The 19573-nt window shown below is 38.6% G+C and overlaps 1 protein-coding gene across 1 annotated transcript in view; it reads left to right on the top strand.

Moving 5' to 3' along the window:
- The window catches only part of LOC124805513 (RNA polymerase II elongation factor Ell-like), a 307965-nt gene that overhangs the window by 282183 nt on the left and 6209 nt on the right, over positions 1-19573 (top strand). The window contains exons 3-9 of the mRNA XM_047266077.1: positions 1626-1750; positions 2357-2473; positions 3872-4189; positions 4982-5052; positions 5846-6002; positions 15046-16296; positions 19308-19479. Coding sequence (XP_047122033.1) covers positions 1626-1750; positions 2357-2473; positions 3872-4189; positions 4982-5052; positions 5846-6002; positions 15046-16296; positions 19308-19479 — 2211 coding nt within the window. The remainder of the gene's footprint in view (positions 1-1625; positions 1751-2356; positions 2474-3871; positions 4190-4981; positions 5053-5845; positions 6003-15045; positions 16297-19307; positions 19480-19573) is intronic.

Genomic DNA, 19573 nt, shown 5'->3' with positions numbered 1-19573 from the left:
CTGTGCCACGCTGCCTTTATAACTGTCGATAATTGCGAAAGTGTTGTCAGTGCTGGATTTTGTGTATGAACCGATCTCTCGATTATATTCCTTGAATATTCGATGGCATTCATGTTGGGTGAGATCTGGGTGGCCATATCATTCGCTCGAATTGTCCAGGATGTTCTTTAAACCAGCTGCGAACAATTGTGGTCCAGTGACATGGCACATTGTCATCCATGAATGGCTGCAAATGATCTCCACGTAGCCAGACATAAACATTTCCAGTCAATAACCACTTCAGATGGACCAGAGGACCCATTCCATTCCATGTGAACACAGCCCACACCATTATGGAACCATAAACAGCTTGTACAATGCCTTGTTTACAACTTGGGTCCATGGCTTAATGGGATCTCCAATGATACCATCAGATCTTACCATCTGAAATCGAAAAGCATTCCCAAGGCCACAGTTTTCCAATCATTGAGGGTCCAACCAACATGGTCACAATCCCTGAAGAGGTGTTGTTAGCAAAGGGACTGACAACTCAAAACGCTATTGCTCTTGGTCGTCAAGTGAAGGCAGTTGGCTGCTGTATTGCCTGAGCCGAGGGTTAATGCCTGAAATTTGGCAGTCGCGGCAGCTATCCAATATGAAATGTCCCATGCGTCTAGGTCCAACTACCGTTCCGCGTTCCAAGTCTGATAATTCAGATTTTGCGGCCATAATCATGTTGGAAACATTTGTACATGAATCACCCAAGTACAAATGACAGCTCCACCATTGCATTACCCTTTTATACCTTGGGCACATGATCCTATCGCCATCTGCATATGCCCCCGAAATATGCCAACATCCTGTTGTGCACATGTTTCCAAGGCAACAAATCAAAGAGTTTTAAGAAAGTCATCATATGTGCAAGTCATTATTGACCAAACAAAATACCAAATATATACTATTGGAGGAAGAGGAAAAAGGCTTTCCTTTCATGGTGTTCCTTCTGTTTGTAAGGTGATTGTGGCAATGATATTTATAGCAGTGTGGGTTTACTGAAAGGTGCTGTTGCCACAACTGTATTAGAGGTAGGATCGCACGTGTATAGCTGGTGAATATCTCACTACCGAGAGGAAATAAGAGACGGAACTTTTTATGAACTATGTGAAATCAGAATTAAGTTAAGAATCCTATGAAACACAATTTATCTTGTACTCACTAAAGGTACAGAGCTCTTAAAATTGACTCAGCATCTGCTTTTGATGATAGAAACTTAGGATGGGAAGCAACAGACTTCAGTCAGTGGCTGGTTTTATGCCAGTCCATTTAAGCTACATATGGGTCAGAGAAGCTGTTACCTATCTGGTAGCTTCAAAAATACTTAAAGGTTATTGGATCAATTTAGGTCTTGTACAGAACTTCAGCAGAAGCTGCAACATAGCTCATCACAAAAACTGTTTTATCATTGTGCAATAGAGAGTTTTGCAAATGAATGAAGTTTTACTTTCTGAACACTATTTTGCTGACATTGTCTGTGAAACACTGGCTAGATTCATTGGCATCAGTTTAGTTTGGATTTTGTTGTATGCATCTCAGTTTCATATTTTTCTCTTACCACCACATAAACAGAAGTTTTCTTTCTATTGCAGACCCTAACCTTTCCGTCATGCGAGTCCAGCCTTGGCCAAGCAGGCTTCAAGTTCAGCCTGTCGACAAACGCAGATATCGAGGGGCCACAAGGAAGTTTCGAATGCGTCAAGCAGAACAGTTCCACGTCAGTAATAGTTTTACATATAGTGTGAACTAGTGTTACGATTACATAAACTCTAAAGTATTTATTAAGTATATATGAAACACAGGATTGCAATTGTTTTATCTTTCAGTTTAAGATATTTTTTTTATTCAATTAGAATTACAAATTCTCTGCGCCTGGCTAAAGAAGTTGAGATAGTATGTATAACATGAGTAATGTCTCAGTGTCAAGATGATCATGAAATAGAAAATTATTAGAATGAGAGCTTTTACATTTTATTTCAAATGTAGCCATCTGTATATTTAAGAACACCCTCCCTGTGTGCTGCAAACTTTATTGTAAATAGGAGTACAGTCCTGTATCACTTTCACAGGCATTCCATGTCTCTTCACGTTGTTACAAAACCTCCAGTGTGAATTTATGATCACATTGCTTTACCGCTCCATGTGCTACCACATTTGTTACATTTCGTTTCGGATTGTTCTTGAGCTGTAAAAGGCGTATTTCTCAAATGAATACTAGCATCATCTGTCATAATTTATCATCACCATTTTGTTTTTTCTCTTTTTTTGTCTTAATATTACTTCCACATTGACAATACCTAAAAATTGTGTTTTGTTCCAATAGGTCACTGGAGCCCTTGGGTGCACTACCGTGCAAAATGCGAATACATGCCAAAGATGACGTATATGACAGGACAAGAGACCAGTTAGCAAAAGCAGAAGAGAACCAGAAAAGGAACTGGTACTAGTTGCTCTGTTTTTGTAACCTCCCCATTCTCTCTCTCTCTCTCTCTCTCTCTCTCTCTCTCTCTCTGGTACATATTACACCACTTTTTAACAACTGTGTCTGCTTAGTTGAGAGATGTATTGGTCTAAAATATCTTATAATTGTCTATAATTAGAGGAAATTATTTTCATAATGATAAAATACTAACTATGTGGGGATTTATATTTTGCAAACAAAATGAGGGTAGGGCAGGAGATAGTAATTTACCAGAAATTTCGAAGTGTTCCATTCACAGTTCAACATTAACAGTTTGAAAAATCACAACATAGATCTGATTAACCTATTGCTGATGACAAATGAACTCTGTGATGATTGATTATTGGTAGAAAAATCTGAAGTGATCTCATAAGAGTAACAAATTATGTGTATTTCAGACATATGCTGTGAAAAAGAAGCTAACATCAGTAATCTGAATGAACCTCTGGGTCACCAATTGAGATCTTCTAAAGATTATTGTTTGGACCATTGATTCTTGGGAATAAATGTAACAGTTGAATAGTAACAAGTGTCATTTTGAAGATGTAACCAGGGCTGGTTTAAGAACATTTTTCCACACAAGCAACATGATCGTTTGGATCCAGCCCCCCCCCCCCCCCCCCCCTCCCATTTTTCTGCACAAGAGACTATAATTAGTGCACTCTTCTCCTCTTTCCCTCCCTCAAACATTATAGTCACAATAACTTGGGCTCTTAGTAAGACCTTGCAAAATTAATCTAAATTTAATAAGCATGGAAATGGGTTGTTTTCATCACTAATCATGATTCATTCTGTGTACAATTTTGCCACTGGGTCGCCTTCGACAACCCTCTCGGCTTGGCATCTCAAGTGGCTGCTTGTTTTGGTTGGGGCTCAGATTGGCCCTGGATGTAGTCACATTAAAATAAATAATAAAAATTAGTTTTTAAAGCAAAATTTGATAGCACATATATCTTATAAAATTGAGAGGTAATCACTGACGAGGGCGAAGTTTCAGAAGGCAAAACTCTTTACTGCCGTTACACGTGTACAAAAGTACAAGACACACTAGTAGCTTTTGGAACCATTAGTTCCTTCTGTGGGAAGGAAAGATGAATATTTTGAAGTACAGTAAATATAAAAGGCTGTTAAGTCAGGATGAAAGGACCCACTTGTATTGGGGATAATGGGAGATGAATATCATGGATATTTTCATAACCATGTGCCTGTCATTGTGGACTAAGATAAAGTAATAAATATTTCAGTCGAAATTGGTCATTTGAATTGCTGATGTTTTGATTCCCTGAACAAGTGGTGTTGGAAAAGCAGCATGCTATATTAAAAAGGTTGTCATTTTTCATAATATGTGCTCTATGTAATTATTTTTTTCCCCTGCAGCACAAGAGAAATAAAGCCTGGAGGTCCAGGCATTGGCAAAAAGGTGAAAATAAAAGTGAGAGGTATTCCTGCTAGGAATATTGGCAACACAGTCCCACCTGTGCAGAAAGAAAAGGACTTGCCTGTTCTGAACACTCGGCAACCGCCCGCCAGCAAACCGTTTCCGTCAAATGTGAAGCCGTCTACGAATGGTTACCTTCCTGCCCACAACAGCATGTCCAGTGGGGGTTCTCCCCAAAACTCCATCCGAACCAAACCTTCAGGGAACACCGGTGGCCAGAAGACCGTTAACACAGATATCATGCGGCGGCCTCTAAGGTTGGTAGAACCTTCTGACTGCACGTTTACGATGTCTGTGAATATTTTTGTATTGAAAATAAACATATAATTCTTAATTGCTCTAAGCATAACAGGTTTGGACTTTCTTTTTAAGCCAGAGCTTTATTGTTATCTTATATGTTTATGATCACAGTAATCCTGATATTATTTGAATAAAATCAATAATCCCCTGTATCAGAGTAAATAGCATAATATATTATATTTTGAAAGTTAACTGAAAGACACAAATGGTAGTTTGCTTAGCTACATCACTTCCACTAATTTTTCTGATTATAACCAATCAGACGTGGCCCTTCACATTTGTGTTCTGTCATCAGTGCAGACCTGGTTAGTGGTACAATCTAGGTCAAAAAGGAAAAAAAATGTTACATGTGTATTTTCCCTCTTTTATACAGTGGTACAAATAATTTATACTACAGTGCCATAGTTTTTTGGTTATAACACAACTAACCCAAAACAAATCTAAATGTGTTAGTACCTTGTAAACATGAGCCATAAAACATTTATTCTGATAACTGCCCTAGATGGAATAGTATTACGCAATGAGACATACTTTTCAAAATTTATGAGGAAGTAATACTTCAACAATAAGTTAGGCTTTGTTGTGCAGCATCTAAAATCCTTTATTACTTCTGTAGTTTGTGTAACTTGCATGTAGCCCTTATACGACAGATTAACTGCTTCCCATTTTTTGATTCTGTTATTTGCTGTACAGTAATTCTGTAGGAAAACTGCACATACCGTTACTACAGTTGCTGCAAATCTTTCTAGGGAACGGCTAATACACCTTCTTGCTGTCAGACCATACAAGAAACCAGAAGTGTATGAGAGACTCAGAAAAGGTATGCATATTTGCCCATTGCAGCCCGAAACATATCATTGCTGATAATTAAAATTCTTTGGCTGTGCCTTTGTAGGAATACTGTTCTCTGAAATGTGCTTACTGTAATATTATTGCTAACAGTGACATTATTTTATAAACTGGACAAAGATTGGTATGGTATCCACACACATTTTCTGTGGCTGTTACCAAGGGGATTAGTGTAGACTGATTTTCATGAAATATGTGCTGGAAGAAGCAGGATATCAAAACACGTTGTTGTAGATGATGTCCTAAAAGTAAATAGCTAAAGCATGGGAGTTACTGCTCCAGTTTCAAAAGAGTACAGATATCAGTTGATCTGCCGCTTGATAGTTCGCTACAGAGAATGTGTGGGACTACTAGGTATAGTAATTAGTTGTACAATGAAAACATTTTACAGTTTTCGTACAAAATAGACTTCCGCTATATGGACACTACTTGTTATGTATTAATTATATTTTTTGAGGAGGAATTCTGCTTAGAGTTCTTCTGTTTACTCCTTTTTTATCTTTTCGATGTGCCACTTATTCTCTCATGCCAATAAATAGTTTCATATGTTTACTCATGCTGGTGTACCTTTAGCTAAGTTTATTTAAAAGTTTTATTTTTCTACTAATGATGCTTGAACTGAACAGATTGTGACTGCAATTTGATTCTAGCATGTATTCAGCATTTTATGTCTGACAGTAACATTGGCTGATGGTGCAGTACTGCCAAGAGATGCATTAAAACATAGAGTATCCTGTGTTTTATATTACAATTGTGTATTGCAGATGGTATAACAGACCGCGACAGAAAGTGTGTCAGTGATGTTCTCAAGCAGATAGCACGCATGACAGAGAACACATTTCATCTAATGCGTAACATATGGAATGATGTACAAGAGGACTGGCCTTTCTATAGCGAGCAGGAAAGACAGATGCTGAAGCGGTTAGTATTTTGCAGAATGTACTGCGCTCTCTTTTTGAATGTATTCAGTCTGCAAAGATGGGAAAAGTATTACCATTTCAAAAGCAGAGTTTTCATCCAGTAAAAATCATACCAAAAATAAAATAGTATCACAACACAAAACTAGGAAGGGTATAAATGATTGCTTGACTACTATGAGTTCATAATTACTGCAGCAGTTGTGTTTCTCTAAACATCATCCTTGCGCTTTTGCAGAGTCATAGTAACATAACGAGGATTTAGTTACTTTTGTTATTTAATGGGCACACTTGTTCTTAACATGGGGCATTATGTTCATCATCTCTCATTGGTTCATAGAAACCTTTGGATACTATGTTTGGTGGCAAATACTTGTAGATAGTAACTATAAGCATTTGTCTTGGTCAGTTAGGGAATGAGGTGGGCATTTACACAAAAATAGGAAGCTTGTATTTTTTTCTTTTTTCCATGAAGAAAACGTGTGTCTAATTTAATTATATTTGAAAACTGCTCATTATTATGTGTGGTATGATGACAAACTTGTAAAACACTTGTAGAAAGTGTGCGCCCTATTTCTTAGTTACTATTATACACTTTTTAGTCAAAATTCTCTGTTGTGTTTGACTTACCTCACTGTTGGTCTGTACTAGATGAAATTGAGCACAAATTTTTTCAGCCATCTGTATTGACAAAAATACTCAATTATGTCAAGAACAGCAAACCTTATAGGTATTCTCTCCAGAGTGAGGGCAATCTCAATAGTGTTTCAGTTTACATGAAGAGCATTTCTAATACTGCAGCTACAAGAATTATGTGATTTCATCCATTTGAATTTACATTTTCATTTATTCTTCTTAAATAAACCGTTCAAGAATTTGCACTGCTGTTGACAAATGAAATTTTGCTTGAAGCAAACATAAACTGACTTTATTCTCATCTGCAAATCTGAACTTGATTGGTGAACCATGTAACTAACTTTAGCAGACACATTGATAATGAATTAAAACTTTTGTCTTTGTAACTTTATTGAAACAATTTGATATTGGTTATTTCGAACATTACCAAGACCCTTATTTTAGTTGTTTTGTAAAGTCTTTCGGAGAAAGAGTACAACTGAAGTCGCACTGCAGTGACATGGTGCACAGTCAGCAAAGTGAGAGAAGAACTGTTATGCTCATATCTCAAAAAGTATGGAAATACAGCCTGAAGTGTTGGCCTTTTTATACCATCTATCACAAGAGTTGAACAGAAGGTACTTCAGTAATGTACTGCAACAAATGCGATCAATAATACATGGTGTTCACCCACAGTTATTGCGTAGATACCTCTTCAAGGAGTTGGGTGTTTTTAACTGCACAACGTCAGAACATATATTTTCTAGTGAAATTCGTCATAAATAAATAATCACAATTTGAGAATAATTATATCCATACCTACAACAATAGAGAAAAAAGACAAAAACCTTCATTACCCATTATTAAAGCAATCAGTGGTTTGGAAAGGAATTACACATGCAGTGGGGGGGAGGGGGGGGGGGGGGAGGGGGGGGGAGAGCTCCGACTGGCTGGGAGCAAAGCGATTCTTAAGTCTAGCCTAAAATAGTTTCTCCTGTTCAACTGCTATTCCATGCCCAAATTTCTATTTAAAAAACAAAAAATGCGTTTATTAATGTTAACACTAACCTTGTATACATAACCTGTAAACTAACTCAACCCACATCATTTTGACAAAACAATCATTGAAATGATGTATGGAAAATGTGACTAACAACCATATAAACATATCCTTCTCAAGTCGTGACAGCTTCTTCACAGAGTTTCATGTATAGCCATGGTTTTGCTGGTTTACAAATCGCCAGAAACTTTAGTTTCCAATTCCTGTTAGAGGTTTGCAAGAGAAAAACTTCTGTGAAGTTTGGAAAATAGGTTAGAAATGATGCTCCGAGGAGGCTTGCAAATTGAGCTCGATAACTTGGTGGGAGCACTGATTGCAAAGGGTGAGGTTCCATAATGTAAATGGAAGGTTTAAGCAATTGTTAATGCCTTATTATCCAAACAGAGAGAAATTAGTGTATAGTCATTTTGCATTCAGAACAGAAAATCCAAATTTTAAATAACAAATATATTTAGTCTTTTGGGATGAAATTAGTAAAAACAGTATTGATTGCACAGTCATTTATTACAAATGTGACCAGTTTTGGCCTCTCGTAGTAGGTCACCTTCAGATAGCACACAGCTGACTGACTTTGGGAAGTCTGAAAAAAAAATTCCGCTATTACTTTGAAGTATTTTTATCGAACCAATTGTATCAATTTGAATACAGGTGTATTTAATCATTAAATTGGTACTTTTTATATCTTATTTTATTATGGGTGTATAATTGATGACTTCATAGCAGTTGTCATGGAAACAGTGTCTTCATAATGCTAACTATTGTTTCCAGATTACAGTCTGGGTTACAGTTTGTCCTATCCTGTTGGCTTATTATTTACTCATACAATGAAGGCTTTCACGACCGGATGGTACTGTTGTTGATAATTCTTCCGGGTTATATGGCCATGGTCCACGGAATTCTTCTATTCCTAACGTTTCGTCCAATACTACATTGGACATCCTCAGAGGTATTGGCTGGTCCTGCTGAGTCCTGCCGACTGACGAGTCGGGCGCCGGAGAGCGGCCTAAATACCGAGGAAAGTGGACGTGGTCTAGCTTGCACGCACGTAGTAGCAGAGATAAAACTAGTCAAAGGTAAAATGTAACTCATGAGTCAGCAGGACTCAGCAGGACCAGCCATACCTCTGAGGATGTCCAACATAGTATTGGACGAAATGTTAGGAATAGAATAATTCCATGGACCACGGCCATATAACCCGGAAGAATTATTATTTACTGTTGTATGAAACTGGTTTTAATGTAAATGATATCCATAGAGTATTGAACTTTGTCTTTTTAGTAAGTTACAGTTAAATTTATGTACTTTTTGCAAATGGATGTTCAAATCGTAACGTAAGACATGTAAATCACTTCCCATTGGCTAGTATTGACATCATGCAGCTCATACATGTCCTCTATCACTCTATTTAACTATTGGCCGCTCAGCTATGAGGAGCAGTTTTGAGAGTGGGTTCGGCATAGCCATTCCCAGCTTGTCTTTATCCAGATGGATAATAATACATCATTTTAAAGTGTATCCTTTTTATTGTTTTCCAACTTCCCTTTGTAAAAAAGCACTTTTAATCTTTATCGTTACAGTGCATTATCTGGGCTATTACTAGAGGCAGAAACCGGTATTATTTTTAATAAATGACTATGCAATTGACAGTTTTTTACTATTTTTACATAACTAGCGGTTTCCCATTAACATTATCTGAAAATTATGAGGTGACTTCTCCTAATATTGAGAACATATTGCCACAATTGTCTCTCTTCTAGAGTTTTGGCACACTTCTTTTTCTTTCTTTTCCTCTCCACTTTATGCACATGAATCTAGTTTTCTGATCTGCATACTGCAGATGCAACGTGCAACACGCATATTCATCCTGTTGGTGACTTTTCTTTTGTACCTTCAAGAGAACATGTCTTATTTACTTAAATTCTAACAACTTCAATGGTTATGTATGTAGTCAAAGTGGATTTCTTACTTGTACTTCCACATGCTCTTTCGCAAACTTACGCATAAATTCTTGAAGGAAAACCTTCCTCCAGTTTGTGAAATCTTTCTGTCTGTCTGGATATAAAGCTGGATTATGGGAGCTTTGTCTACTTTTCCGCCCGGGCCGTCCACCTTACGCTGTCTAAACTCTAGCCACCATCGGGGGATACGTCTGGCGACTGGAGCATTCTACACCAGCCCTGTTGAGAGTCTGTATGCCGAAGCTGCTGCATTACTGCTAAACTACCGGAGCAATATGTTGTTTTGTCAGTACGCCTGCTGACTGATATCAATACCCGACCACCCGTCACATTTCTCCTTCTTTGACGACAGTCTAGACCGCCAATACGTGCTGTATGTCTCTGCTTTGTTACCTTCTGGAGTTCGCTTTCGTCGCCTGCTTCAGCAACTTGATTTTACTCTCACTACGACTTTTTGAGTGGGTGAGAGCCCGACGCCACCTTGGCTCCAGGCTCAGGTTCGCGTTCACCTTGAACTCCGCTCGCTCCCAAAGGAGAGGACCGCGGATTCGCTATCCTGCTTGAGGTTTGTTGAACTTCGTTTGAGGCTCGCTAATAACGTCTTTATTTACACAGATGGCTCCAAGACTACTGCTGGCATCGGATGTGCCTTTGTCATTGGGGATGATACCTTTCAATACCGGCTCCTTGCCCGGTGTTCAAGCCTTACAGCTGAGCTTTTTGCTCTGTATCGGGCTGTTCAGTATATCCGCCACCATAGTCATTCTCCCTATGCCATCTGCTCTGATTCTTTGAGCACCATTCAGAGTCTCCATGACCCATATTCGGACCACCCTCTCGTGCAACGAATTCAACGGTCCCTTCAGTCACTATCTGATACCGGCACTTGTGTCCTTTTTTTTGTGGATTCCAGGTGACGTTGGTGTGCCTGGGAACGAAGCTACTGATGCTGCGACCAAGGCTGCTGTCCTGCTGCCTCGGACAGCTTCCTTTTGTGTCCCATCAACTGATGATGTTAGTGGGGTTCTTTGTCGGCGCGTTTCATCATTGTGGCACGAGGCTTGGTCCTCTCTCCATGAAAATAAGCTTAGGGCCATCAAACCGATCCCGACGGCTTTGACGACCTCCTCACGCCTTTCCCGGCGAGAGGAGGTCATTTTGGCCAGCTTGCAGATAGGGCATTGCCAATTTAGCCACTGCTACCTGTTGTCTGGTGATGCCACCCCGCAGTGCCCTTGTGTACATCCATTGATGGTGCGCCATGTTTTATTGTCGTGTCCCTGTTTTATTCACTCTCGTGTTGTCCTGTGTCTGCTGTCTACCTTACAGGAACTTTTAGCTGATGACACTCGAGCAGCTGTTCGTGTCCTTAGTTTTATTACATTGACGGACTTGTCCAAAGAGATCTAACTCTTTTATTTTGTTTATCTATGTCTTTGTAAGTACTTTCTGGTGTTGCCCCCCTTGCATTTTTTCTACACTATTAGTGCACTGACACTTGTGACTGCCGCGATGGATTAGCCGAGCGGTCTAAGGCGCTGCAGTCATGGGCTGAGCGGCTGGTCCCGGCGGAGGTTTGAGTCCTCCCTCGGGCATGGGTGTGTGTGTCTGTCTGTCCTTAGTATAATTTAGGTTATGTAGGGTGTAAGCTTAGGGACTGATGACCTTAGCAGTTAAGTCCCATAAGATTTCACACACATTTGAACACTTGTGACTGGGCGCTAATGACAGTAGTTGAGCGCCCTAAAACACACACACACACACACACACACACACACACACACACATATAAATAGGTCTGGATATTTTTGTGACTAAAGAATATGTGCATGTTTACTATGTCCATAAATATTCGGTACTGCCAACTATTTGTTGTACGTACATAGCTGTATGTCTGGCATTATATCAGCCATGTCTACTCCCCCTTTAATCTCATTATAGTGAGCATTTTCTTTTTAATCAACAGAGTCATCATGGTGTTGCCGTGAAAGCATAATAACACACTTCTTTTTCTTTGGAATGTTCAAGACAATAGTCATCTCTTTGTAAATGTAAATCGTGAGGATTTTTCCTTTCTTGTTACATTAGGCAAAATTTATGTGATATTTCTCTTTTGTTTGCTCTCTTAGAGTTACAGCTAATGTTAAATTGCGATCCAACAAGTTCTCAGTTAGCGGTAAAAAATATTCCCCTGCCATGCCGAAAATATAATTCACCCATATCCAGTGTGACATGTTGCCCTTGATTTACTTCTGTCTGGTTGTCTTTCATGATTGTATATACTTCAAAATTACATATGTATCCACTCATAGCATCTGCACATACCCATATTTTCATTGTGTACATCCCTAGTTTAGATTTCATGTATACTCACAATGGGTAACTGCTGTCGTAAGGTACCAGTCTTTCATAAACAGTTAGGTACTCATTAGGTTGTAAATATTTATGATGCAGTCACAAAGATGTTGAAAACCTCTCTTACTGCTTGACGCTTGTAATTTGCATCTGCAGTTCTGATGTCGAGTGTTATTATCTCAAAACAGCTGGTAATTATTGAAATCTGGTGTGACATAACAGCTGTGAAAAATGCATTTCTAAAAGCTGGATGGATAATCTATTACTCGGAAACACTATCGTGATTCCACGAGTTTCTTCCTGCAGTCAGTAGTATGGAAATAATGCCAACAACGCCTAGTGTCTTATGTTGTGCCCAAAAAAAAAAAAACGCTCTGAGCACTATGGGACTTTATATATGTTGTGCCATTCTACAGATTGTTGTGGGCAAGTTTCATTGTATTTATTAAAAACTTCTTGATCTTTTTCATTGATATGTCTTACATATAACATCAACCATGTTCATAGGAAAAAAGAGAGCAAACATAATATTTTACGTTTGATTGTACAGTTTTACTGTTGTGTATTACATCAGGTTTTTGTCAAACAATATTTTGAAATGCCCTTCTTGATTGATGGAAGAGTGTAAAATGCAAAGTCGGCTTCTTCTAGGTTTGAATATACTTGAAAGAGTTGGAGCTTCAAGCTTGGTAACATCGTCTCATAATTTTCTGTCCCTGGTAGCTTTGTCCTTTGACACCTTTCATTCATTTGTACAACCATCAGTAACATCTTCATTAATTTAAAGACTATCTTTTCCTCTTCATTATACCTCAAATTCACATCACAGTCGCCTTCACACAGATAATCTGGACTATCAGTGTTTATAAATCTTTCAGACTCCTGCAGACAGTAACGCTAGTCCATGTGTAAGGTTAGAAATAAAAGCTAAGAATATCACAGATCAAAGTAACAGCAAAGTAGAGCTATAAACTTATTATTATCATGGTTTTCCCAACTGAACAATGAAAATCCAAGTACAGTGTGACAACAATTTTGATTAAAATATAACTTTCTTTACTTCCGCTTGGAGGAGTAGTGAGGCTGTAAATAAAATTCTATTTGCTACAAATTTCATAACAAACACTCTCAAAGGGGTAACAAGGACACCCACATGAATCACAGAAAATAAATAAAATTGTAAACATGAGAGAAAATATAAACATACATGGAAAATATTAACTGGGGTAATTCCATTACTGCCAATGTTGTTAGAAGGGTTAAGATTCATTCTGTAATAGGTTATGTCTTGGTGGAGAACTCCACCTTCAGTTCCATTATATTTATTCTTCTGTGTTGTTACATGCACCCTTAGTGTCAAATTGTCTTTCTTACATATCAGAATGCTTACCATTAAGATATTTCGTCCCTTTCAGTTTTGGTGTTCACTACATTCTTAATTTTAGTTGTGTTGTTTCTAAGTGTTGTGAGATACAGTAATATCATTTAGTTTTAATTAGACCACATGTCATTCAACATCATGTGCCAATGTTGTTGACATGCTCCAATTCCTTTCATTTTCTGTATTACTTACGTGAACAGCAAATTTATGTTTCTGTGTTATGCTCCCTTTAATATGTCGATACTTTCTATATTTCCTTGAAAGCCACATCTCCAGTTAGATTGCAACAAGTTTCCAACAATTTTTCAAGCAGTGTTTCCAGCTGCTACTTAGTAGCCTTTGTTTGCATGTTGGAAACATGGAAACAGCTTTCAGTGGCAATGCCAGTGGTGTTCAAAGGAATCAAGATTCCTGGCCAGCCACCAAATATCACACCTGCACAGTTATAGTTGTGTCTATATATTGTGTTGCTGTTTCATCTGCAGGTAGTGAGTTTGTTTCACAGACTGTTAGAGTTGATTTTGCTGCATCAGACAGAGGTGCCTGTGGAATGTCCTAAGTAGGACTAAAAGATTAATAGTAAAAACAGAGTCTGTAGAAAATGGCTGTTGTTTCTTAAATCAGCAGCAATTGCGTTGAGAAAAAAATTTAATTGGTTGTCATGTGATACCAATGGAAGAAGCAAAAGGTGGAGACTAGCAAAATGGAGCAGTTTTGATGTGGTATACAAACTTACATGGCTTGGTTTTCCACTTCTGCAGTTTCTGTAGTATTTAAGATCTCACATTGCCAAAAGTGGAGAATAACACCAAACTTTCAACCCCCCCCCCCCCCCCCCACATCATCTTTTGCAGAATTTCAATTCAATTTCTTTTCTAGTTTCCTTTTTTTTTCCCCCTCTGCTGATTCAGTGACATCATTCTCTTCATTTGTGTAAACATTTGAATAGTTATAATCTTTAGTTAGAATCTTTTATATGTTAGATATGAGTAATGAAAAGCAGTGGGAGATTCATACATAGGTTTCTGAAATTGACGACATGAATTAGGATATTTTGTTACTCATCACAAACAGGAGGCACTTAACGGTGAACCCACCTGCTGAAAAGTAGACCAAGCTATTGGAAAAAAGCCCATCTTCTGCTTTTGGAAAACGCACACTGTTTCATACTTACACTATTCACATGCATATGGCCACTGTCATCACAGGGCATGGAGTCCCAGTCAACACCTCATCATGTGACATGTAGCGGTCTATCATAATTCATATTACTGTTACTCTAGCCAGTATATTCCATTGTTCTGTAATTTTACACATAGCATGTTAAAAGTGATGACATCGTATGTTTCCACAATGCTTCCTTAATGAAGACCCAATAAATTGTAGCTTGCACTCTCTCTCTCTCTCTCTCTCTCTCTCTCTCTCTCTCTCTCTCTCTCTCACACACACACACACACACACACACACACACACACACACACTCACTTTACCTCCCCCCTACTCCTCTTAGGAACTATGTAAAAATGTTTTCCATTGTGGGATGGGGTATGTTCAGATACATAACAAAAATGGAACACAGAAGTAATTAATTAAAAGCTGTGGATAAAATTTCTAGTAATTTACTGTAATTTATGTTGTCCCCTTTAGGTAATTCACTTGTTACATTTGTTCCATGTAGCCACAAGCCGCAGAACCTCACACCCCCAGGGAGCAGTGATGGTGGCAGCTCGGGCAGTGGACACTCTCCTACCAGCACCCACCCGGGCAGCCCACCACCACCTGTGTCTTCAAATCTCAAGAGGCCTGGATATTTTGAAGGCGCAGATGGACTACCTTCCAAGAAGCATCGCGTATCACATTATCGGAAACCAGATCAGCAGCTGCCATCCACGAGGACAGGAAATAGTAATAATAATAATAATAATAATAGTAGTGGTGGTGCAGCTGCCGGACTTCCTTCACTCCTGGATGGGGTTAGGCATGTCAATACTCCAGAACGTGATGAGGAAGAAAACAGAGACAGGAGACCATATGTGGAAAGGGATAACCTTTCTTCTGATAGGAGAACTTTTAGTGAACGAGAAGGGCCATCATCGGACAGGCGGTTTAGTGACAGAGATAGTGCTTCATCTGATAGACGTTCCCTTGCTGAAAGGAGTAGTACTTTTGCAGAGAGGCGGCCCTTAAGTGGTGAAAACGTTTTGGAAAGGCGACCATTAGCAATGGAAACAGAAAGTGGCAGCTCCGACAGGCGTTACTGTGGACCGGATAGGGGCAGTTTTTCTACTGCAGACAGAGAAAGAAGACAGTTTGCATCTGATACTGTTGCTGACAGTGTGTTTAGTGTAGTGAGTAACAAGGAAATGTCCTCCACAAGTGTGCACAGTGACACAGTTGATCGCTCAGCTGTTCAGTGTTTTAATCAGTCACCTAACACTTCATCACCTGGCAGAAGCAGTGGTTTAAATGGCAGTAACAAAACACTGAGGGAAGAGAGTGTATGGGGAAAGACAGAAAGTGGCAGGGTTCCAAGCCCATCCGCCAGTGCCAGGAATAGTGGTAGATACCAGGACAGTCGAAATGACAGGTGGAATGGTAATTGCAATAACAGCAGTTCCTTCAGCAGAAGTGCTGGGAATGGTAATTACAATGGTGTCTCCAATAACAGTGTCAGTGGTGGTGGCAGCAACAGCAGCAATCGCAACATCAATAACAATGTAAGCAACAGGAGTAATGCAAGCAACAACTTAAGCCATAGTAATAGCAACAGTGACCAGAGAAATGGCTACTCCAGCGGCCATGTACCTTCTTCCTCTAACACAGAGAATACTGTTGCTGCAACAGCAGATTCTTACTCCAGTCCCCACTGTCAACAGGAAGCTGTTGATCAACCATTAAATGGCGAACTTCCATTTGCTGATTATCTTTCGTAAGTATGAAAGACATTGCTTCTTCAGTAACTTTTTAGTATATCTACTCTGTTTAATATGGATAATTTTCGTGTGATGACTTGTTGCAAAACTAACTGTATTTTTAAGTCCTCAAATTCCCATAATGTCCTGTTTATGGAGTGATCTGTTATGTAAAATCTACTTTTAAGTCCTCCCTGATGTACCAGCAGGTGTAATTCCATTTTCTTACTATGTACTACGAAAGAGGAAATTTATACATACATTTGAAATTCAGTTTGCTTTATCTGTCTTGTGTTAACTATTATCTTCTAAATTTATCTTGCATCCCAAAGGTAGACCGATTATGATAAACACGAATCTGCCCAAGTACAGCAGAGACAGTTCAAAAGGGGTTGTGATTGGTCATGATACCTTAATTCAAAGAGACCTAATTCTAATTGGCCACCATGCCGTATAGAGCTTGGCAGCGGCAGATGTAAAGCACGAATTGTTTCAACTTCTACCAATTTAGATCTATTGGGTAGAGTACCATGGTGTCGAGAAACTTAACCGCATAACGATTTTAAACACTATTTGGAGGCCAGTCCCATGCCAGTGTAATTTTATGTCCGCTTCATCAGCTTTTCTCCACGAACATTGTTTCATCAAACATAGATGATGGAAACAAGTACGTAAACACAAAATTGGGCATGAATTAACACTGTGAACATTGGAAATTTAACGAGAGCAATAAAGATTGTTCTTAAGAGTGATAAAATGTTAAATGCTGAGAACGTAGAAGTGAAGTTAAACTTCATTTGTTTCATTTTTAACACAGATTATTAGAGCTATCTAGTTAAAATTTTCATATTAAAATTACCCATTCTTAAACGCAATCAGATATAGAAAAGTAATAGTAATAGCAGTAACAATAATAACAGTAACAGTAACAGTAATAGTAATAATAAATTTAGAGGTGAGACCTCGGAAAGCTTAGAGATAAAAACTGGAGTGAGGCAATGGGATGGACTCTCCCCACTTCTCTTCAACTGTGTACTTGTAAAGGTTGTGAGAGAATGGCACAAGGAACTCAACAATATGGGTGTTCAGTGTGGTGTCTAATTGGGCCGTAAGAACGAAGGACTGGTTGTAGATTGCCTGGCTTTTGCAGGTGACTTGGCACTGTTTGCTGATTCTCTTGAAATGACAACAATGCGGGTAAACTACCTCAGAAAACAGGCAACCAAAGTGGGTCTAGAAGTTTCACTGGAGAAAACAGAGCTCTTTACCAACATCAAAGAAGCTAACAGAGTGATGTTACTAGACCAATGAAACATCAAAAGGACTGAAAAGTTTAAGTATCTTGGCGAATGGATTGAACCAAACTTATCAGAAAAAATACCATTATCCATGAGAGTCAACAAGGTGAACTAGCCTATCGACTGACTATGAACAGCTACAACAAAAAATGCCTGCCACACAACCTGAAACTTGCACTACACATCATACACCCAACACCCTGTATGCCATGAAATGTCTTCCCATGAACTGGAGAGGTCTGATGGAGAAATTGGAAGTCGGAGAGAGGAGAATCCTCAGGAAGATCGTAGGCCTGGTAGAAGAAGATCAAGAATTCAAAAGGTGACATAACTCTGAACTCTATGAACATATCGTGAGGCTCTCTGTGTGGGTAGCTTTCAATTGCCATGTTGCAAGACTGCATGCAAAGAGATTGACCAACCATCTGTTCATTTTCTGGCAAAACAAGAAGGTTCGCAACACTTGACTGACAGAAACTGAAAAGGTCATTAAATAACTAGGAATAACTGATCTCCAGAACAGACAGTCTGAGAGATGTACCCTGAAGGAAGCCCAAGGATTTCAGGAAAAGTCCCGAAGGAAAGGTCCCCCCTGGACAGAAGAAAGGAAGGAGTTACATCAGCAGTGGATGAGACAGTACTGGGCAAAGATCAAAGCCACGCTGTTGAACAAGCGTGGTCCAAAGTAGGCCCATTCTAAACAAGAAGAAGAAAAGTAATAATAGTTATGGAAAATTTTTCTTAAACAAGGAGAAAGTTTTTGTGTTAAATTACTTCAGACCTAAAAAGCTGCTTCGTATTGTTTGTAAGGGGCGTTATTGCTATACATTTCAATGCTGAGTCAGTAGGATGTGTGCACAAATATCTGTAAAAAATAAGTATAGTATCCCATGACTAGAATATCAGTCTGTTGCAACTAGAATCCATCACCTCATACCAGTAACTGGATGCAGCGATGTATTATAGCGATATGAAGTAATGTATAGCGATATGAAGTGGAACAGTCACATAAGCTTATTTGTTGGTAAAAGATATTAGAAAATATAATCAGTCTGCAAAAAGAGATTGCCTACAAAACACTTGTGTCACCCATCTTAGAATATTGCTCAACTTTGTGGGATCTGTACAAAGTAGAAGAAATAGGTGATAGTGAATGTGTACACAAAGAAGAGCAATTTGAATGGTCACAGGCTTGTTTCACTCTTAAAAGACTGAAGATAAATGCGAACTATCCTGTCAGAGCCTGCTTAAAAAAGCTTCTAGTGAGAAATCTAGGAATATATAATAACACCACCCTATGCATCACTCCCTAGAGGTTGTGAAGAGAAAATTTAAATAATGACATTTCACACAAGGCATCTAAGCAATCATTCTTCCCACACATCATACATGAGTGGAATTGGGAAGAAGCTCCCATAACTGGTACACTGGGAAGTAACCTCTGCCATGCAGTTCAAAGTGGTTTGCAGGCTATGGTTGTAGATAAATTTTAATGACTTTATTTATGTAAAAACACCTTTCTTTCCTATACAATCATCTTTGTAGTTCTTAATATGTTATTTTCAACTTCTGTGTTACATTTGATATTAGAGTGAATACACTTGAGATTTCTAGTGTCCGTTATTGATAATAAATTAGGAAAAAATCTTCTTCAGACTAATTTTCAGTTGCACTATGTCACTAAACTGTAGGAATCCTTTCGGTCTATTAACTGTTACTAATTTTCACAGGAACTACACAAAAATAATGAATAGTGAGCAACGGAGTAAATACAAAGCAGACTTCAATGCAGATTATTCAGAATACAGAAGACTTCACTCTGAAGTTGAAAAAGTTTCTCAGAGATTTGCTCATTTAGAAAAGAGCTTAAACCAACAAGTAAAGTTTAGCTCTGGATGGAAGGTATGAATAGAGATGAATTTGGGAAGCTTTGAGTTTTAACTAATACATGGTCAATAGTTGTTACACTTATTTAATGTCTTAACATACTAAAATT

The sequence above is a fragment of the Schistocerca piceifrons genome, chromosome 7, assembly GCF_021461385.2.
Source record: "Schistocerca piceifrons isolate TAMUIC-IGC-003096 chromosome 7, iqSchPice1.1, whole genome shotgun sequence".
Classification (NCBI taxonomy): Eukaryota; Metazoa; Arthropoda; class Insecta; order Orthoptera; family Acrididae; genus Schistocerca; species Schistocerca piceifrons.
Note: the sequence above shows the minus strand (reverse complement) of the source record. Positions and strands in the feature narration are given on the sequence as shown.